General features: G+C 42.5%; 1 protein-coding gene across 17 annotated transcripts in view; it reads left to right on the forward strand.

Moving 5' to 3' along the window:
* Positions 1–22,809, forward strand: part of LRMDA (leucine rich melanocyte differentiation associated) — a 1,023,531-nt gene that overhangs the window by 577,629 nt on the left and 423,093 nt on the right. For all 17 annotated transcript variants that reach the window (XM_042909260.1, XM_042909272.1, XM_042909273.1 and 14 more), the window contains 2 exons: positions 5,008–5,147; positions 15,796–15,913. In XM_042909260.1, the coding sequence (XP_042765194.1) occupies positions 5,008–5,147; positions 15,796–15,913 (258 nt within the window). The remainder of the gene's footprint in view (positions 1–5,007; positions 5,148–15,795; positions 15,914–22,809) is intronic.

The following is a 22,809-nucleotide window of genomic DNA, read 5'->3' on the forward strand; positions in this document are numbered from 1 at the left end:
CTTGGTCATGGTCTCAGCCATATCATGTCTGAATACCCAACCCCAAAAGGGAACAATTGAGATGTCTGGAAAATATAGATACTTGGCACAATCAAATGATTCTCCCCCATTCTCCCTTTCAGGGTGGGCAGGGGAAGAGTAATAAGCTGACTTCATTTTACATCACACTTTGTTTCTTCATTTAATGTCTCCCTGTTGGCTTCAGCACACGTGTGAAGAGACGGTATGAATTATAGTACCAACAGGAAGGACAAATAGTATGACATGTTGTACAGCTGGGCTGTGGTGAAGAGACGAGTGAACTGAACCAGAAGACCAGACTAGATTTCCCACAGCAATTTACTGTTTTACTCAGGGAAGTCTCTGTACCTTGTCTGAATCTTCAGTTTCTTTAGCTGTAAAATGGGTGATAGATAATTCAGAGTATTGTTGAAAGATCGAAATGGCATAATGTATATATGGGAAATCACTTTATCGCCCAAAGACTTTACAGCTTCTTGATACGTTTTAATGATAGAGGAAGTCTCATTGCTTTAAATGAATAAGCCCAAATTGGAAGAAACTCAGGTACAGAACACAGCTGGATGACAGTACCTGTGGTCTCCCACAAAAGCTTGTAGGACTCCTCATTTTTCAGTATTTTACATTCCTTTCTGTATTAGGAAATTGTGAGTCACTTTATCACCTAGAAATGTTAATTTCTTTGGAACAGGTTTGAATCTAGACTCTGCCATTTACTATGTGACCTTTGACCCCCATTTCCTCAATTGTTTGGATATGATATTGCTGACGTGTGTGTGAATCAAAATGAAAATATGTTGTGCCAAACGTGGAGTTAGCATTCAGAAATCCTGTATTAGGGTAAGCACTGGTTGAAATCCTCCCAGGTCTTATGGGTGTTGCCCTTTGACATGGGCTTGATCACAGAGGGAGGATTCTTTCCCATTTTTACCAGGGAAACAGCTTCAGACCTGTGTAACTGGACATGACACCAGAAGACTCCCCTCCTCCTTCATTCTCCAGACTTTCAAGGCAACATGTTGCTTTGATCTTGGGCCTTCTGCAAAAAGTCTCCCTTGGCAAGCATACCTATGACAGCTGGACTCTGCAATAGCAACTTTGTGTAGACAACCTGAAAAAAACCTAAATGACAAGTATTCTAGAGAAGACTTGAGGAGGGAAGCCAGGTGTGTGCTAGAAGTCAGTTGAAGAGAATTGAAACTGTGCCCTGTAGCTTCACATTTAAAAAGGGGAGGGGGATGTCACCCTTAGGAGAATCCCTGAAAGTATCTACTGCCCTTGGTCTTAGTAAGTCAGAGACACCGGGTTCCCTCTGCTGGTTGCCTTTGGTTAATTTTCTATGTAACTGGACAAAAAAGGAATGTGACAGGTTCTATCTCAGAGCTCCCAGCCAGGTAAGACAGGGCTGTGTTTGTCCTTGCTGACCCAGGAGACCAAGAAGCCAATTAAAACTCTTTCTCATCTTCTATCCTCCAGAGGTGTGTCAACAGAATGAAGTTCTAGTCCAGACCATCCACAGAATGGGTGCTCGTATGGATTTGGGGGAGACCCCCTGACTTAGCCCAGATGATCATTTAGCAGGTACTTGAAAGGCTTAAAAAGACAGGGGGTATCTTCTGCCACACAAAATACCCTAAATGAAGCAGGCTCCATTCTTTGGATTCATTGGTGCACGATGGCTGAAGCTTCTTGAAGCCTGTAGACCTTTTGCCCAAGAAATTCCCATTACCAAGACATTTGAATGAATCCACATCTCCACAACCTCCTGCTCAGGGGGAAGATAGAGATTTTGTTGAGTGTGTGTGAAACTTATGTTAATTCCCTCTTAAAGGAAAAGGCTACATAATTATGAATTCAAAATTAGGCTTGAAGATGAATGTCTGCTTTGAATAAAAATATATAAAAGCAAATTAAATTTTTTTCATTTGACAAATGCCACAAACATAAAAATATTCAGAAAAGTAACAATTTTTTATGTAGGACATACCTACATAAAACATTTTTCCTATTTTTTCTGCAACTTATTTTATAACTTTATTATATAATTATATAAGTTTTACCTTATATGTACTTTAGTGGAGAGAGACAGTGATCTTAACTGATTGCAGTTTAAATAACCTACTTTTGCAATTTTTACAACGTGTGACCATGTGATTCTATTATCCTTGCAAGGGACCTGCGTAAGCAAGAACCCTCACGTACAAGCTTTATTAGCTCTGTGGTAAGTTTACACATGAAGCCTGTTTCCCTGGACTGTGCATGAGAAGCTTCCTGTCACTGCTCACTTAATGTTGGGAAATGACTGGGATTTCAGTTCAGCTCAGTTGCCCAATATTTCCTCAACTTAAAAACCTTTCCCAGTTTGAGTTCCATTCCTTCACATTCCTACCTTCATACAGTAGATGAAAAATATCCAAGGTTTAAGAAGTTGGTCCCTATAGGAGAAATAGGTTTTGGTTGGACTTCTTCACCCATAGTGGAAAGGGCTTCCCCTAGGTTCTCTAGGGTCATTGTCTACATAAATAATTTGAAACACCCCAAGTCAGTACATCAGCACCATTTTGGCCGTCCACTCTCCTACAGTCCCACAAAAGAAAGTGTGCTGACTAGTGGAAGTGAGTGATCAGCTTGTCTGGCTATCTCCTTGGCACCAGGGCCTGGCCTTGAGGCTTCAGGACAGCCTGATAGGCATGAGTCCTACTGCTCCTTGGAACATTTGATGGATCCCTTGTGAAAGGTAGAAGGTTGGAACTAACCCTGAAGGGCAGAAACCAGGACTGGGACTGAATGACATTTGGGCCCTGGTAATTCCTGAATACCAGACACAGACTTAAAACATTTTGAGAAAGTTACTCCAAAGCATAGGGCCTCATGAGGTGCCTTTGCTAGGGTCTAAGGGCAGCACTAATAGCTTCCCTTTTTCTCCTGTAGCAATGATTGAGAAGCATAGCTTTCCCTGAAAAGCCAGTTTTCCCTGAAATTGTTCATTGGCATTTCAATTAGTTTTATTTAAATGATTTTCTTAAAGAGTTTGATGATTGAACTGTAATTTAAAAAGTAGTGAGTATGTTTTGTCTTCAGTGATGAAATACTTTAGTGTTTTGACTCCTGGCCATTTACCCATGTGTCCTTCTAATCTTACCTCCCTGGCAGAACCTTTTTTCTTGTCTTCTCCACATGCTTCTGTGTCTTTCATCCTCACTCCAGTGGTCCATTGTGGTTATTCCTGGACATTATTTGTTAAAGATCTGAAGGACTGATAACTTGAAAGTCCATTGTCCTGCCTTGTTTAGCAAATGGGGATGATGTTGGCGAATGGAAACCCGTGGTGGAGAGCTGCTCTGACCCTCTTGCACTAGGGTTTCTCTCTTTTGCTTGTGCTGGCCCTCTCCTTGTCTCTGTCTCACTCTCAGGGTATAGCATTTGTTTTTGTACATGATGTTCACAGAGCCTGTGTATAAAAAATGCTTGAAAGAACTTAGTTTGGAGAAAATAAGATTTAAGGAAGACATGAGAGCTTCAACTGTCTGGAAGGTCATCATGTGGAAGAGGAGGATGCCTTATTCTTTGAGACTCCAAGCCATTAAATTGGGTCAGTGGGAAGGAATTTGAGGAAGGTTCAGCCCCCAGGGGAAAGAAAAACTCTTTTTTATGGTTGTTATGATAGAATGAGCTACCTCTTGGTGACCCCTTGGCAGATATGTTAGGGAATGGATTCTGACATTGTTTGGATTTGGTGTTCAACTGACAAGTTGAAATGAAATATGAGGAAATTGGGGCAACATCTCATAGCTAGAGAACATCCTTGTAAAGTAAAGGCATCCATTCTCTTTGGTTTTAACTTTTCTCTCTTAGGCCAAGTGAACCTCACTCCTGGACACTGAATCCTGAGTCTTTGACTCTTGTATGGCACATTCACCCTTATATATTAGCCCCTGTTTGCTCTGTTGTCACTCCCTGGCAAAGACCCCATTCCATCTGCTGATATTGGCTGATAAGAGCTCCACCTCTCTTCCATAAGTTTCTGGTAGTCATGGCCTCTGTTCATGGCTTGTCTAGTCATCACCTTGCCTAGGAGAAGGTTCATCTGCATGTAACTCAAACCAGGAGTCCATGTATATCAATGTGACAACTTGGTTGTCATTAGGTCCTTACCAGTACCTGTGATTGCCTGAATCTATGACTCTTGACTTACTTGGTTTAGAGGTCTCAGCGTTTGCCTTGAGTGGATCCCATTGAGAAAATGGATCATGGCATGATCTCCCCACCATCCCCTTTATTGGTATTTTCTCTATATTCTTTCCTTCTTGAATATTACTATCACAAGAGATTCTCCTCAAATACATTTGACCTGCTTGGCTTGACTAAATGTATCCTAACTGATTCCATTTGTCTTCTAGTTTTGTTCTCCTTTCTCCACAATTCATTGTTTATTGCCACCTGGGAGTCTACTGAGCAATGCTTAGCTCCACCCCAGGTTCTCAGATCATAGGAGGATGGCAGTCCCTGCTTGTATCCATGCCATTCCTATATGTTTTAATGATAAATTACTCCCTAAAGGAGAAAATGGGAATATATTTTTAATGAGGCATTTGGAAACAAGTCTTGCTTTCATTACTGGAAAAAAAAGTTTTCTAGATTGGCAAATAGCAAAATACTTTACCACATGGAATATACCCTTCATCATTTTCCAAACAAATATAAAGGAAAGAAAAGTGTGATAAAACACTTGAGTTCATTCATTCCCTCTCAAGTGATCTGGACTTAGTCTTACATGCCCAGAGAAAAGTTGGGCTGTGTCCCCAGCAGGAGTGAAAAACTAGGCATGCCAGATACCTCACAGCTAAGTTGATTTCAACCCTCACCCATGTCACCTCTTGGGAGCAGACTGGACTTGTCAGGTGTTGTGCTGTGCCTGTCAGTTATAGTCTATGTTCCTTATGAGGGCTTTTGTCTTCCTGGATCCAAATCCTTAACCTTTGTCACATCACTGACTTGGAGAGTCTGCTTGATCACCTGGCGGAAGTGACACCAGCTTTGGAGTACCTCAGCCTGCTGGGTAATGTGGCATGTCCCAATGAGCTGATTAGCTTGGAAAAAGATGAGGAGGACTACAAAAGATACAGGTGAGTATCTAGGAGTTTGAGCCTGGTGGAAAGGGAAAAATGGCATCTTTGGGGGGGGGGGATGATATTATGGGTGCATAGTAGATATTACTGGACTTCCATTGATAATACTAAACTTTAACCTTTTGGCAACCTGTAGCCATTGTCTCCCTTTGTCAGGGACATAGGAGCCAAAAAAACAAATAACAACAACAACAACAACAACAAAAACAACAACAAAAACCCAAAGAACAAACAAACGGAAAAAAAAAAACCATGAAAAGCTTCCAGGTGGTCTAGGTCAGGGGTTGACAACTCTTTTTTGTAAACAGCTGGGTAATAAATGTTTTTAGGCTTTGAAAGTCATGTGGTCTAAGGTCTATGTCACAACTATTCAACTCTGCTGTTATAGTGAAGAAATAGCCATAAACAACTTATAAACGAATTGGCACAGCTATGTTTCAATAAAACTTTACTTACAAAGACCAGGGGCAGGTAAGATTTGACCCATGGGCTATATTTTGCTTACTTGTGCTCTGTGTTGTAAGGTTTTCCTTTGGTCAGCCTCAGAGTAACTTTTTAGCGAGCACTTCCCACTAAAGGTAGGGAGCTTACGTGGGATCCCAGAGGAAGTCTCAGAAGTCCCATAACTTGGTTCCATAAAGCTCTGCCTCACTGTCCACCAGCTGTGTGCTCTGATGGGGTCTAAGTAGAAATGCTTCTCTTCCTCCTCTCTGCTACTAAACCATCTGCTTTGAAATACCTGATCCAAACCCCCCTTTCTTAGGGAGTCTTCTTGGTCATACCTATTTTATTCTCTTTCTTCATTTTGAACTCTGTGTGCTCTCATTCTTGATTGGTTTTGTTTTGTTTTGGTTATTGTTGTTAATGTTTTTAGATGATCTTTTCATGTGTAGGCTCTCTCTTCATTATGATTGCTCTCATGAACGCCCTACCTGAATCAATGTGGAAAGGGGAGGGGGAGTAAGGAAGCAAATTCAGGGCAGGTAAGGCTACTGAATAATAAATTTAGAAGGATTGGGGAAAGAGGATAATGGTTTGAAAGAAACTTGTTCTCTTGGGACTCTTATAAAAATCTGTGGTGACCCATGAAGGAATGCAGTCAGGGGAGTTGATGCTGTATAAAGGCAAAGCTGTAAGAAATACTGAAGGCTGTTGAACACTGTGTATTTTGAAATATATGCACATGGATGCATAAAGTTACAGCAGGAGTCCAGTATTATTTATCGGGAAGCATTTTGTATGTTTAATCTCATTTTCTAGGTTTCTTGATTAATTTTGTAGGGGTTTTATTAGACTGTTTTTAAGCCATCTTAGAATAAAACTCTAACCCTAGTCTGAAAAGGGGTATTAAATCTTTTTCTATCATGAAGATATTCATTTGGATATGATTCTGTAGATTTCAATGTGAATTCTGTTAGGAGAAATATGATTAATACCCAGCGGGTGAAGAGTTATACATTTCTAAATCAACCCTGTAAGTTGCTTAATCACTTAGAACTTAATTTGCCTATTTAAAACTCTTATCAACTCTGAAGCATTTAACAGCCTGATTTCAGATATAAAGGGGCCTCTTAAAACATATTTTATCTTTGTGCAGCAATTTATAAGATATGTCTTGGAAGGGTCAAGTAAGTCCAAGAAAGTTCTTTCAGTCAACATTTTTAGTAAACCAACCATGGTATAGGAGATTTTAATTTGGTTTCTGACTTTTTTCTTGAAATTTCTATGTTTAACTCTTTAAAATAAGCCAATAAATTGTACAAATGTATGTATATGCACTTGCATGCACGTATGTGTGTCTTTGTATGCATGTGCACATGCATTGACACACGTGTTCATTCACTCATTCATGGAGCTGTATGTAAACCAAACTGTAGGCACATTTTTGTTGTCTTTTTTTCCTAGAATGAGAGAAGTAGAGTGAAAAGCTTCACTTCCCTCATCTTCTATTTAGTCTCAAATAGAAGGCTTATAAGTTTGCAAAAGGAAAAGAAAAGCTAGTACTATTTTTTTTATTATAACTGTTCACTATGGTAAAAATACTAAGACCCATATAAATAAGGGCCAGATAAGAAGATCTGATGTGGGGTCCAGCTTTAAAATGGGGAGGATAGTCTAGATCAGTGACCCTTCACCAAGGCTGTACTTCTGAATCATCCAAAGCATTTTGATTAATTGAGTAGCAAATGCAACAAAATAGTCAATAGGTGCTTCGGATGTTCACTTAACTATTGGACTAAGTAGTGTTTAAAATTCCTGTTGGCTCTAGCATTCTGAGATACTCTGCTCCCAAGCCATTACAGTTCTTCCATTGCTGTCTAATGCCATTTTATATATTCCATCTTGTATATTTCTCTCACTACTTTGTATGTGTCCACATCCAGAGGATGGCTTCTAGTAGGTAAGGGTGTATCTTCTTGCCCTTTGAAGACTCTTCAATACCTAAAGTAATGCCGGCCATGGAATAGGGGCCAGATAAATGTTCTCTGGAGGCAGCTTGAAAATTATTCTTTCCTCTAAGAAGCTAAGTGCTTACGGAGAAATGTATGGCCCTCTGGGCACCTCTGATGCCTACTGCCTATTTGGAATCAGATCCATTTGATGTCAACAACCACAGTTAATAAACAAGGAACTGTCCTTGAGACTCAATCTGAGCACTGGTCATTGGGTTGCTGATCCTTCAGGGAGGGTTTGGTTCTAGAGGAGTGATTCGTTGCATGGGCTGGCTGTTGTACCCACTAAGCCTGACCGTACTACCTCAGGTCCGTCAGGGTTGAGGGATGGGGCTGGGAAGGTTGTTTGTTCATGCACACGTGGCAAAGTTGCTGGGAGGAGGAGTTGGATTCTAAAGACACATACAGCTGAAATCACATCTAGTCAAAATTACTCTAGAAAATCCATAATCCACCCACAATAATGGCAAGATGCTGACGCTCTGAGAGAAATAGGAACTAAGAACACTGGAAGGAACATTAAATGTGTGTCCATCCAGTTACACATTCACTGCACAGCATATGATGATCGAGTGGAATGGTGGGCCTATTCTCCAGCAATCCTAAATTTTTTATTCATTTTATTTTTTATTATTTCTGGTTGACAAGTACTCTCACACTTGGATTTGGAGAGATTAATGTGTATGTGATGGCATTCTGTTCTCTGGTTTGTAAGCAGCCCTGCTTTGTTCATCCTGAAATTTGAGTTTCATTTGCCCCTAAGAAATTTTAGGATTTTACAATAAGACTTTTGAATCCAGAGTTCCTGCAGTGTTTTACTTTCTACAAAGCAATGCAGCCACCTTTCCCCCCCCACCATTGGTAAAATATTTTCTTGGCCCTTCCTCCACAAAGTATGAGGTCTGCCTTCCTTCTAGCTGTTACCCAGAGCCTAATAGTAGGGCCTCTATGTAAATTTATGTGACATTTTCACTAGAAAATTGCTTAAAAATGAATGATATTTCTACAGTTTACTGTTTTTCACTTTAACTACATTTTCTGACAATATGTCTTCTATTAATCATTTAAGCAATAGTAGGAGCCTTAAAGGGAGTGTATTCAGAAGCAAGAACCCATGGCTCATTTAGTGCTGTCTAAAAAAATTTCTTATTGATTGGCATCCTCTGTGGTTATGTGATGTAATATTTATAATATGTCACCCAGCCATACATCAAAACAAGTACGTCTGTTTCATTTCTACGGGAGGTGTTGATTTCAGAGAGGTCAGCCCACTTTTAGGTCACGTTGTGGCCAACCACCAGAGCAGAAATGGGAAGTGACTAGATTTATGGAGTTATTGGGAATGGCTTCACAGATGCTTCACTTTCTGCTGATTCCTTCTTTCCTTCCCCCAAGTCACCCCTTCTCCTTCCTTCCTTACCCCCTGTGCACACAGTTGGATTTTCTTGGCACACATCCCCACCATAAAATGGGCTCATTAAATCTGTATGTGAGCATGAACATACTACCAAGTTGTTGAGCTGTGCCCTGGTCCTGCTGGGGCAGGAGCGAACCATGCCTTGATTTTTTTCTTTGCCATTCATCATAGTTCATGGCTAAGAAATGTCCATCGCCATGTTATTATAGGAGCTTAAACCCGCCCGTGCTTTGCTGTGTGTACACATTGTGCTGCTATTTTGGGATGAATGTTGAATGAGGGTGAATGTGATAACAAGCAGCCTTCAGCATTTGGGCGGGAAGAGAGCGGTGAGGTGGTTTGCCTTGGGAGGCCACCGTCATGCTAAAAAACCACTCAAGGCCTCCCGTGGACTTCAACACTAGCCAAAAAGTGAGTCAGGTATGGGAAACTTAGGTGCCCAGAGTGGTCTGTTTCTTGTCTTCCTTTGTAATTCTTCTCCTTCTTGTTCCTGCAGGCAAGACAGCGGAATGAAGGTCAACAGTACATAAGAGCTAGACCTGACTTGTCAAATAAGAGATTTGGTCTCATGGCCTCTAAGCTCTACTTCTGTCATTAAACCCTTTGCCATTCATTCTCTGCTGCCACTCCAGTCTCTGCTTGGCCTCTCCTTCCTCCCGCCTCCTCAGTAGGCCCCTCTATATTTCTTACAACTTTAAATTATTTAAAACGTGACACCCTTTCTTTGTTCCCTCCCAGAAAGCAGCCTGAGGCCTGCCCAGTGTCTGTAGCACTCAGCCAAAGGGAAAGAGGGAGGGACCCTCCACAGTCTGTTGGCTGTCCTGGGCTGCCACCATTTCCCAGCTGAGGAGGAGCTGTAAAACTTGTGGCTTACATAACCCAGCTAGCATTCTCCAGCTAATCTACAATCTGGGCTTTGAAGATCACAAGAAAGCAAAGGTCACGACCCAGAGATCAAAGTGACAGAAGCCCACAGAGTAATTGCTGGTTACCCTCTGTAGAGGGCCTCGCTCTGTCCTGTGGGTGTATTGTTTGCACGGAGACTTCAAACATACTGCCGGTGAGCTGTGAGGAAAATCAGCTGGCCTTTGCCAGTTGTCAGGCCTTCATTAATGCTGTAGGTGAGCTCACCTCGGCTCATTAGAGTGAGATCATTGTCATCTCTCTGAGCATCTGGAGTTATTCCACTCACAGTGTTTATTCATTACTCTGGTCTTTATTGACTTTTTCTCACTGCCCTCCTTTACCTGGAGGTGTGAGGGGGTGGTTATATAAGGAAATTGGAGTAATAAGAAAGGAGGCTATGGATGTGTTTATTGTAAATTAACTTTGCAGCATATAGAAATCAAGCAGGCTAAAAGCGTGAGAGAGGCTTAGGCATCGTCTAACCCGTTCTCTTCATTGTATAGATGGAGAAACCAAAGCTCCGGAAGGTGGCGGAGACTGAACCAAGATCACACAGCAAAATGAGCCCAGGGTCTGCATTCTGTCCTCTGCCCTGTTAGTCTCCAAGCTCTTTGTTATGAGGACCCCTCCTCTTGTTAATTTTCTCCCCCTTAGATCTCTTTAATAAGCTTTAGGTTTTTTAATTAGCTACATTTAAGCCATTGCTAACTTTTTAAAATTAGACACATTTAGCTGTTGATGAGTGCTTTTGATTAGCATGAGGTAACCAGTGTTACCAAACGGGGTTGATGTAATCTGGTCAAAAGCAGAGAAGCTTGATGTTTTGTTGGCCTGCTCACTCTTCTGTTAAGCTTTGTGGAAGACCGAGAACGATTCCTGGGTCACCCGTTGCTGACTTCAGGGGCCCCTGGTAGGGCATCAGTCGCTTGCACTGTGTCTCCCCCACCCCACTCCCATGCATGGGAGTGCCTGCAAGAAATAAGGGGAAGAATGGCCATTCCATATTGCCATAAATGGAAAGAAGTAGGGAAAAACTCCAGGTGACCTTGTATTCTGATTTCCTTAGGATTTGGAAACTTGGTATTTCTTTAGTAGAATCTCTTCAGAGAAAGAAACAATCCCGTGAGCAGACAATGGAGATCCGTCTTGGTGTTTCTGTGATTGTGCTGTTACTGGAACAGCTAGCTTCCCCTGGGGTAGCAGTTTGAGCAGGAGGACAGAGCACCCTTCTCTCCCTTTGAAGTCTAGATGAAAAATGCCAGAGCTTTGGGATTTGGGCAGAGAAAATTGATTTGGGAGCAAAAAACAAACACACACCAAAGCCTTTCTGCTCTTCCTTTTCTCCCCCTGCCAGTTTCAGGTGTCTCCTTTGAGGAGTCCTTTAAGAAAATGGAGCATTTAATATGAAAAGAGAGAGAGCCTGAAAAGCTTTCTGTGTGGGTCTCACTTTTAGAGAATCTGCCTTTAGACGGAGACAAATGGGTCTTTACACACCTTCCCAGGATCCCTGATCTCTTCTCGATAACCTCACCTTCCATATCACGGTCAACAGTGCCCCTGACTTCCAGCCCCCCGCCCCATGGCTTTCGCCTAGCCACCTTGGGAAGGTCAGGAAAATTGGAGTTGTCCTCTGGAGCTAGGGATGTGAAACTCAGAACTTAGACCGATCTCTTTTCATTAAGCAGTGCCCTGGCTTAACAAGCAGTTTTATAAATCTGAAGCTGTCTCCGGGTGTCGCAGGATTTATAGACGGGGGTTTCTGCCATAAAGTGGTTTATGATGGCTGCCTTCTGTGTTATTAGTAGCTGTCTCTTCCTTCAACCATTGCTGTTTGATAATAGCCTTAAAACACCCAGAATTACTTACCTGCAAGCCCCATTCCCGATAGCCCCTGTTGACAGTCTGAATAAGTTTACTGCCCTTTTGTTGTACTTTACCTTCAAAACAAACTGATTGAACCATCAATAGCTCGTGGAAGCTGACAGAGGCATGTCATCTGGACTAGCCCTTGTGATTGCAGGTTATCTGGGGGAGTTAACCTTCCTGCATTGTTAACTGAAATGTTTTATGTACTATGCAACTTTAGGATACGGCTGTGATAACCCCAGTAACTAAGTAATACATCACGGTAAAGAGATTTTGGTGCAACAAATAACCCTGGATTAAATTTACAAGGGTTGAATTGATATTGTAAAAGCCTTCATTCTGTGGCTTCGGGAATCCTCTGTTGTATTTTTATGGCAAACTTGTATTATACTCGGGATTGAAGCTGCAGCTTTTGACACCCTGACATGACCTAGAACAAAGGGAAATAGATCTCCCAAGACTGGGATGGGACAGGCAGGCAGAAAGCCCACTGACTTATCACTTGGCAGTAATGTTTGGAGTCAGTTCCAAACCACCAAAGGGCAGGAAGACCGCTGGTAGATGTGGCCGCCTCTGGGCACTGTGTACCACAGACATTGGGGGCAGGGTAGATCATTAGCGAAATTGGGAGGGAGATTATTCACCACATTACCAACCTCATAATCCCGGAACTGTTATTCTTCATGGTGTTTTTTTCACTTGGACAGTGGTACACAGCAGGACCAGCAGCATCAGCTCCCCCACCCCCTCCAGGAACTTATTAGAAATGTACATTCTGGGCCCTACTCCAGACGTAGGGAATTAGAAATTTTGGGGGTGGGATTCTGTGATCTGTGTTTCAACAAGCCGTCCAGGGGATGCTGATATCCTTTTAAGTTTGAGAATGGCTGTTCTGGAATAGAAGCTCTTTGAGAGCAGGGACCTTGTCTGTTTTGTGCATCACTTTTATTCATGCAGTATGTGGTGGGTGCTAGCAGCTCAATAGTTATTTGTTGTGTGAGTGAATGTATGAAGACATCTCTAAGGCAGGAACTTCAGACCCTGGGCTGAGTCTCAGGCCGAATTACTTGGGGTGAGACTTTCTCGTGTCCCTCAAACCTCTCCAGGCATCAGCCACCTAGAAACCCCAGGCTGGCGGTCAGGATGGGAGTCAAATCACCCCTAGTTTCAGAGATGACTGGCAGCCTATTTCATGGGCTGTTTCTTCGATTGTCTAAGAAGAGTGCTCTGAAAACAGCAGCTCTTTGTCATCTAAAATTTTTAACTAGCTTAAAAGCCAGCACCTCGCTCACTCTCTCTCTCCTTTGATTTCAGGGCTGTGATCCAAAGTGGGGCAAAATGACAACGTGCTGTCTGTTGTCATCATGGTTCCTGCCAGCCCTGTGAAGACATCTTTCATTCCATCATTAAACATTGGCTGATTTTCTAATACTGATGTTTTCTTCACCTGAATATTCATCTTTTCCCACCCTACACTTAGTGGGTGTCTTTACTCCTCTGAGCGTCACTCCTGACATATTGTTTCCGTCTGTACATGTCTTTATTTGAAAGAATCTGTTGTCATCAAGGCTTTGCTGCTACAAGCAGAAGATGGAAGTTTTCTCTGACACTGACTGAGGCCAGTCGGAGTTCTACTGGAGGATAGAATGGTCATTGGGACTTTGTGGAAACTTTCTGATTTTGGATAAGGTTAGGGGGCCTTTGGAGAGGGAAGGGTGAGGCTCAGGGAGAAGTTGGAAAAAAGATACTAGATTGAGACCAGGGAAGAAGCAGGAAGTATATAGTCAAATATCCTGGACCTCAGATGTTTGGGGTGGACATTTCTGGGGAAGAAAATTATACCTCAAAAGAACTCAGAGTATTTTCGCTTTAAGGAGTATTTGGGCTGGAAGCCTCGAAGCTATTTTCTCTAGCCTTTCAGTAACCAACCAAGTCTTATACCTGGGCAAGTATATGGAGGCCACTTGGTGATGTGAGAGTGTCTTATGAATGTGGGACCTGAGGGGTGGGGGGCAAGCTTTATACCCCAGGTAACATTTGCCCTGAGAAAAAGCTCAATGTGTAGGGTTGCTTTAGGATTTGGTTCTTTGAAGATCCCTTGAGATTTCTTGTTTCTCCTCTTCTTCCTCAAGACATTTGTTTTCAGTCATTCAGTAAGTAATGGTAGGTCCCTTTCTCTGTGCTCCCAGAACTACTTTGCACATAACCCTGATCTTGGCACTTAGCTATGTTGATTTCTCTTTTCTCTATGTGAGTCTTTCTTCCCCATTACACTGAAAGCCCCTGTAAGGGCAGGAATCATGTTATAATTACCTCTGTATACCAAGGGTCTGGCACATGGCAGATGCTCAAGAAATATTTGTACAAATGAAATAAATTGGTATTTTATTGAGTGCATTCTAATGCTACTTTTTAAGATAAGAGGATTAGCAAAAAAATGTCCCTCCTTTAAGAAGGACATCACATAAACACCAATAAAGGGACATCACATAAACACCAATAAAATGATTAAAATGATTACAAAACAACAAAATGTTAGATGGTATGGTGCTAACAGTGTATCCTGTGAGTGCTGAGAAGAGAGAAAACAGTACAGGCTAGAGATGCCCAAAAGAAGTCTGTATGGGTCAGGATTTGAAAGATGAGTGAATACTGAGGAGGCTGGGTATGGGAAGGAAATGAGAGATTCCTATGGAGGTAATGTATTGCTCTTGAAATTGGGTACTTACCTCTTCTTCTTATGCAGGACAAGGTCTAAACAATAGCTTGTTTGTTAGAGAGAGAGAGAGAGAGAGAGTGAGAGAGAGTGAGTTAAGCCAGAGCAGGGAAGGGCAGAGGGAGAGGGAAAAAGAAAATCCATGCTGGGCATGGAGCCTGACTTGGGGCTCAATCTCATGACCATGAGATCGTGACCTTAGCTGAAATCATTAGTCAGATGCTTAACCAACTAAGCCACTCAGGGACCACAACAATAGCTCCTTTGAGTGATCAGGTATAGGGGCTCGATGGAAAGCATGTGGGTTGGTAACTTTCCTTGAGGAAGGAGAAATATAAGCAGGTGTCTATATTTTTAATATATTTATTTATATGTTTATATGCCTATCCCATGGCCACATGGATCTTCTCCTCAATTCCAAATATACCTGCTTGAGGACAGTTCATCACACAAATAGTCATTAGCTTATCCTTGGAGGCCATGATGGACACCAAAGACTCTTTCCTTGGGAATTTGTATTAGTATTTGTTGGGCTATTAAATAAATATCCCCTATAAACCAGTTCTTCTTGTTTCACCTTGATAATCTTCATAGTGCTAGTGTGGAAGTAACTCAGGGATGGTGAAAAAATCCTCAAGACCCCTGTTTGATTCTTTAAGGAAGCATTTCTCAGCTATATGTGCTTCTTACTTCTATCCCAAAGTCAACCATGTTATTACAACCTGCATTCTAGTTTATTGTCCTGGATGGCCAGTCAGTGTCTCTTGCTTCCATTTCAAATTGAAGATTTGTTTTTATCTCAGAGATAAGAGTAACACAGATGGCCCACAGGAATGGCAGTGACATAAATGGTACAATTAGGTTGTAAGGTTAGTTTCACTGAGAATTTTGTGTGTAGCAAAGAAGCCGGGCCCATTTCCAGAATGGAGGAAGGGAAATACATCAATAGGATCTTCCTGGCTAATCTAGGTAGGTGTGTGTGTGTGTGTGTGTGTGTGTGTGTGTGTGTGTGTGTGTGTGTCTGTGTGTGTGTGTGTCTGTGTCTACCTTTGAATCAAGAGCAAACATTACTGTGCATTTTTAAGGCTTAGTTGTGTATCTATGTAAAATATAATTATTTGGATTTCTGCGAAGGGTGATCATTCATTATGAAAGAAAGAAGCAGCAGCAGCCAAGATCTAACCTTCTGAAGACTTAATGATGTGGATTCCTGGGCATGAGACAAATTGCATGGATCTTTGAGGGCATCACCTCCCCCCTGAGTTATCTCTGACTCTTTTCTTTCAGATGCTTTGTTCTGCACAAACTGCCCAATTTGAAGTTTCTGGATGCCCGGAAAGTAACCAGAAAAGAACGAGAGGAAGCTTTGGTCAGAGGGTCATTCATGAAGGTGGTGAAGCCCAAGGTAAGCTGCCTACTTTCTCGTCTTCACAAGGAATTTATGTCTTGCCTCACTGGTTATTCTTTGAGTGCGGAGGATGTTCTGTGTTTAGATTTCAGGAGAGATCTCCTATTAGGGTTTATCCATGGATATATTGTTGGCCAAACAAGAAGTAGGACTGGGAATAAATTTGATTTTCCTGTAATCTAAAGGGACCTTACTTATAGGGTGATTTCACCCAGATGGCTCTTTTACCAATAACACAGCCTGATGGTGATGTTCTGGGGGGCATATTTGAGGTCTTCTTCTTGAAGATGTTTCATTTATAAGGTAGGGCCTCTAGAGGTCTGTTGCTGAGAAAAGAAAAAGAGGAAAGCTTGGGGAATTTAATCTTTCTTGAGTGCGTACGATTGTTCTAGTGACTAAGAACGCTTTTTTTCTTGGGGCCACAGCAGAAGGAGGGAAGGGTGATTTTCTTCTGTCCTCAGGTATGAGGGCTCAATAGCTCTCAGAGATCTTGTTAGAGGGAAAGGCCATTTTTCCTGACAGTGTGACCTGGACTAGTGTATGCTTCCTGCATGTAGCTCTCCAGAGCTCATGGGATTAGTTTTACTGACCTTTCCTTTATAAGCTGAGTCTGCATGGAGGCCATGGAAGTGACTATGATGTCATCTTAATGACAGCGTTGATGAGGCAGGGGAGATGTGGCTGGGAGACTTGGCTTCAGATTCAAGGAAGTTTTTAAGGGTGTGGAAAATTATCTCTTTGGGAGGAGTTGGGGTCCTGTGAAGCCCAAGGCTGGGGAATGGACCTGACGATCCTTGATGACCCCTTTGGAGGTCCATCAGTGCCCTGGGGCCCCATGGAGCTACCTAGCTACTTCCTTTTTTGGACCCTCTCTTGTGTGTTGAAAACACTGGCCCAGAAATCCTGGAGGTCTAGTTTGTCCTCGCTTATTGACTTGGAGTACTTTGCACGTGCATTGGAAATGATTAAGAGGGAAAGAGGAAAAAACAAACAGAACCAAAACAGAAAAACGAAACCTCTTCCATCAAGTTGCTCAGCCGGCGGCAGACCTCAGGCCACTTTCTTTCCCTGAACCCATGAGGTGCAACTTATTTCCTGTTATGCTGAATAAAATTGCTAACAGTTGTGGAAATATATGATAGGGAGGGTATAATACTGGCAGATAAATGTATTGTTACCTGTTTCAACATGTGGGAAATTAATTGAGTGATTCGTTTCGTAGCTATTAAAGTGTTAACAGTTTTCCTTATCGAGGCACAGATTTGATGTATTGCTCATGACTGCCTTTAGTTATTCCAGCTTTTGTAATTTTGTCCAAATGAAATAATTTATTTCTTGGCCTCCTTTTTTTTCTTCTTCTTTTTTTTTTTTTTTTTGCGGAGAGGGGGAGGTTTAAAAGATTCCAGAGGCAGCTGACATCACCAAACAAAGGACAACATGTGGACTGTTTATAATACCTTGGGTTCCCACCCATTCTACATTTTCCACCTTCACATATACATGCGCTTTATAGGATAGATCAGTATTTCTTCTTCTCTCCTTGCTTTTGACAGGGGAAGCTCTGTATTATCACAGAAAATCTGAAGGGATACTAAAAATAACGGCCACCATATTTGTGTGCGATGCTCATTGTGTGCTCACCACTGTCCTAAGGTTCTTTGTACACAGATCTGTGAGTCCTTCCAGAACACTGCAATGTAGGAGGAATGGAGCATTGGCTTATTCTACGGTGAGGTAACTAAGGCCGAGAGGTGTCACTTAGGCAGCCCGATCAGTAAGCATGGGAACTGTAGTTTTACTGGTGTGTCTGACCACCAAGCCACATTCTTCTACTCGGATCTTAGCTCTGGAGCAGTGAGCCAGACATTTTCCCCGTGTGTTTCTTTGTTCAAAATGAAAAGCTCATAAGAAGGCCTAAAGGTAGAAAACAGGTGAAAGCTGAACTGTTCTCTTGGAGTAGAGAGGGCAGCAGGGACTGAAATCCTCCCCTGCCTTTGAAACCAAGTGGGAATGGTTACTTAAAATCCGGTAGTAGCTGGCTCTTTGAGTCATTAGCAGCATCAGCAGAAATGCTTTTCAAAGTCCCAAATTAGTTTCTAATCAATTATAGAATTAGCTTATGTTTGTGTGATTGACTCCAATATCTTTACTAATAGTATTAAGCATAAAAATACCCATTAGTTATTTGAGAAGAGACAAAAATACTCTGACAAAACACAGGAATCTTCAGTTGTTACCTTTTTGTAGAGTTACGTGATTTCCAAACTGGAGGGACTTCAGAAATCACCTGGTGTGTGTTCTCATTTTATTGGTGAAGGAACTGGGTGAGGATGTAGTTTCCTAAGGCCCCCATAGTCCAACACAGGCAGACCTGGGATTAGAACCCAGGGTCTAGGCTTCTAGGTAAGTGCTGTCTATACACTGTGATGCTTCAGGTGCACTAGAGGATTTCCCTGTGTTCCTGGTTTCATATCAAACTGTATGCTTCTTGAATGCCAGGCAATTCCCTTTTGCCTGTTTTCAGAGAAACACACTGGTACTTTTCTTGCAGATAGAGGCCAAATGAGCTTCTTGCTGAATTAATAAATTGGTGTTAAAAAGGCTGGTTCTCGCCTGCTCACAGTGTGCACAGACATATGTTTGTTCCTGTGCAGGTGTGTATATACACTTTCTTTCTCTGTGTGTATATACATATGTATGTTCTGGGAGGTATGTGTACACCCGGAGTCGGCTTCTAAGTGGAGAGCAATTTCCTCCCCGTGATTTGCCAACGCTGTGCTGAGCACACTTGGTGAAGACCTATTTTTCATAAGAGAATCGGAATCTCAAGTTGGCTTCTGTCCTTTCTCAGGCGGCAGCGGCCTGTTGTGCTTATTCAGCAGAATGCTCTGATGTATGATCAAGGAGGCCGTGATTTGGGGAGCTGTTTTCATTTTATTCCTGACATAAAGTATTTGGGAGAATGGAAAATGCCTCTCCAATCACAGCCCTTGCCTTAGAGGTAGGGAACAGGCAGTCTGGGTGTTCTCCGCTGACGCAAATGCAAAATCGTCCAGGAACTAATAAACCCCCTATGTCACAGAGGTTTGATTTGGTACCTGGCAGGCCCTGGCGCCTGAGTGCGAGTTCTCGCTCGTCTTCTCTCACGATGACACATTTCCCCTTTGTTTGCTGCCTTTTGGCTTTTGTTGTTTAAAAGCTGCTTCCTGTCTGAGCTCTGATTGTCCTACAGAAGGATGCCATCCTTCATTAGGGAAATGATAGCTAATGTTACAATGGACTCTTCTAGACTGGTGTGTGTATGCGTGCGTACATGCATGTTTGCGTGTGTGTTATTAGTTAAGGGACCTACAGCAGCTAGGTTGTGTTCATTTCCTGGAATTTTAAAGAAAATACGTGTCTTTTGCAAATATTGACCACAGAATCATGCCATTGTCGATGCCAAGAGGACCAAGGTAGGTGCAGAGAAGGTTGAGGCTCCCAAAGAAAGGCTTCTGTGATGACCAGACTGTGATCCCCCTTGCCGCATCAGAAAACATAAATCAAAGGGATGTGAGGCCTGTCCAGAAGGGCGTGCATGGTGGACATGCCAGCCCTACATATCAGACAGTTCAAGAATCCGACAGTCAGAATTGCTTAATTATGTCCTGGCTTTGTAATTATTCATCCCTGTTCTGGCAAAGAGCACAGTTGTCATTTCTCTGACATAATTATTTAAAGCTGAGCCCTCTTGTTTACAGGCATGTATATGAAGTTGGCTACCAACTGTTTAATCTTCAGAACCTTATAGAAGCAGTGCAGAGAGGGACAGGGACAGCTGGACTGAGAATCACAGCCTGTGTTAGAAAGTGTTTTGACATGTGTGTACTTTTGCTTGTAATTATGGCCATTCTGTTATAGGTAAGAGAAGGTAATCGGTATGTTTGTGAGTGTCAGTGTGTCCTTGAAAATATATGATGCTTGCCTTTGTGTGGGCATGCCTGGCTTTCCTGTCATGTGTATTTTGTGTCTTTGTGTAGTTTGGTATGGTTTATATATTTGTGTGTGTGTATATCTTTGGGTTTTTTTTTTTTTTTTTTTTTGGTGGGATGGAAGCTGTGTGTGTCGGGGGGGTGGTGGGGGAGAGAGAGAGCAAGACAGGAAAAGGAAAGGAGGGAGAGGGAGATGTGATGTATTAAAGGAATAAACTTCCGAGTACATGTACTTTCTGGAAATCTTTTTGATTCCTGACCTTACACTGAATGTTGGAAGCTATTTGGGCCTGAGCATCACCTTCTTCCATGGCCACGCTGCACAGTCCTGCTCCTGACATTTGGCATTAGGACATAACTCCCTGGTTTCCTTTAGTTCCTTTCATCTGTGTGTACCTTTTTGGATTTACACACACACACACACACACACACACACACACACACACACACACACACGAAAGGCAACCGGGGAAAAAGATAGGGAATGGCAGCATCGGGAAGGCAGCTTTTTGTCAGAATGAAGCACCTCCTGGTCCACTGGGATGTCAGCTTCACGAGGGCAGGAACTTTGCTTGTTTTTATTGCCCCCATACCCCCAGGGCCTGGTCTCAGGCAGGGGCTCGGCCAACACTCGTCAAAAAAATGAACTGGGAACAATAGAGCATTTTGGGAGATCCATCATGAAAGGTGGTCCATTGTTTTTATTGCTTCAATATGGTCCTCTGGAAAAGCAGGAGAGGGACCTCTACCTTAAAAAAATGTAATAACTTGAATCTGTGTGTTGGCAGGAAGGAGACATTCTGGGTTGCATATTTGTTTTCCAAAGGATTTACCCTGGGATTACTTAGGATGGCAAAACCTATGGCCTCCATGAACGCTGGGCCTGGGCTTCTCCACAGGCAGTGTTGCTGGGAGGGCAGGGTGTGTTCTGGGCTCACAGTGTGCGGTGTTCTGAGAGTTCCCGGAAACCACCTGCTCATATGAGGGCTTGTGGGAAGTAAAAAGTAGCTTTTCTCAGCAAACATATTGAGGTGCTCCACAAATCTGTGTGTAGTTTAAATGAGATTTTCCTGGTCTTAGCTGCCATTCTGTTTTTTGTGTGTACCATAAAGGAGCACTGCCTGGTGGCTTGCTTGGTTTATTTGTTTTGATGCCTAGTCTAGTTCTTCCCTAGGTGTTACCTTGTTCGGAAACATAGCATGTATGTCTTTTGTATCTTCCAATTATGCCATTCTAGCTCAGTCGCAAAAATGTAGCGGGTTATCAGAAACTACCTCTAAACTGATTGTAATTACTAACATTTACTCTAGACTCCCTGTTTTCAGGAATACATATTGTATATAAAGCCAGGGTATGCCTATGAATAAGTATTGTAAACCACTTATACAGGCAGTTAAAGAGGTGATGAGCTAATAATATATGTTGAAAGTTGTCTACCATGCCAAATATTCAGAAGAAAACTAAAAACGTCAGTTTATTTTCTGGGTATTTCTAATGACCTGAGTATGTTAGTGTTTTATGATTCTTTTCTGTTTTCACACAGGTGTTTCTTGTCTGCAGACATACTTAGATTCTATTTTCAGGTACTTGATAGTAAATTTTGAAAGGAGGAAAAATTTTAAATTAACTTATTTTTTGGAAGATGCTTGGGCGATGTGTTTAGAAACAACACCAGAAGCCAAAAATTCGCAGTCTGTCTGTTTTTCCTTTTCCTGATTTCGAAGTTTGCCACATTCACTTGGGCGTGGGGGAAGGACTTTATGTTGCTCCGTTTTTAGCACCATGGCATCTTGGATTTCAAGTGAATGCTTTCAGAGTACTGTTCTTTGGAGGCAATTTTGGTATGTCTTCATTGCCTTGCTTTTGGATAGCAACCCTCTGCAATCGGAGGTAGACAGGAAAGCTGTATTTCCTGTGCCCTGGCAAAGCCCTGAGGATGGAGAATTGAAATCCAAAGAGGGAAGAAGGAAAGTGAAACTGAACTGTTGGTGCTGAAGGCAGTCTCTCAGAGCCTCTCCTGCAAGTCCATGGGGCCTGGCCAGGTGTTGAGCACAGTGCAGGTGTCACTCTCCATCAGGCTCAATGCCTCATGAGAGATTGTTGTACCTCTGTTGGAGTCACTGGCTTTCACCGCATCCCAGTGGCTCAGCTGCATACTCTGCCTCCTTTGGGTCTCCTTCTACCATGCTCACTTTTGTCCACAGGTCTTTAGACAGAGCCATGCCTAGGGAGTCATGGAAATAAGTGGCATTCTGTAGGGGATTAGATCCCTAGGATATGTTGTACAGCCTTGGGACTTCACAATTGCGACAAATGTGGTAGATTTCACTATTTGTCTAAAATTGTGTATTTCTTTTTACCTCCCTATCCCACTGACTTTGGCGCTGGCCATGTGATGCTTTGGCCAATGGGATGTGAGTGGAAGTGACAGCATGCCCATTCTGGGCCAAGGCCTTAGGAGGTACCATGTGTTTCCACTCAGTCCTCTTGCATGTCTGCCACTTGCTATGAAAACAACACGAAACACACATTGAGCAGACCTGAACCTAAGCTGAAGCCTGATGCACATCTACCCTAGCCAACCACAGATCTCTGCACAAGAAATAACTTCTTGTAAGCCACTAGGATTTTGAGTACTATTGTTGCAGGAACCTAATAGATAGGCCATCCATCCAAGCATCTTGCCCTCTGGTCCTTCCCTGGCCACTTGAACCAGAGCTTGTAACTAGGACACAATTTTTTAGTTTTTGGTGTCACAGCACCAACTTATACAGGCTTTCTGGATGCTTCACTAATTAGGATTGCAAGGCCAGCCTAAGGGTTGACTGATTGCCCAGTAGTACATTATTAGATGTGTTGAAACTTCCCTGATAGATGAGTAATATATAATGCCTGGCATGTATTGTATCCAGTGTGTACTAG

The sequence above is a fragment of the Panthera leo genome, chromosome D2 (genome assembly GCF_018350215.1).
Source record: "Panthera leo isolate Ple1 chromosome D2, P.leo_Ple1_pat1.1, whole genome shotgun sequence".
Taxonomy (NCBI): Eukaryota; Metazoa; Chordata; class Mammalia; order Carnivora; family Felidae; genus Panthera; species Panthera leo.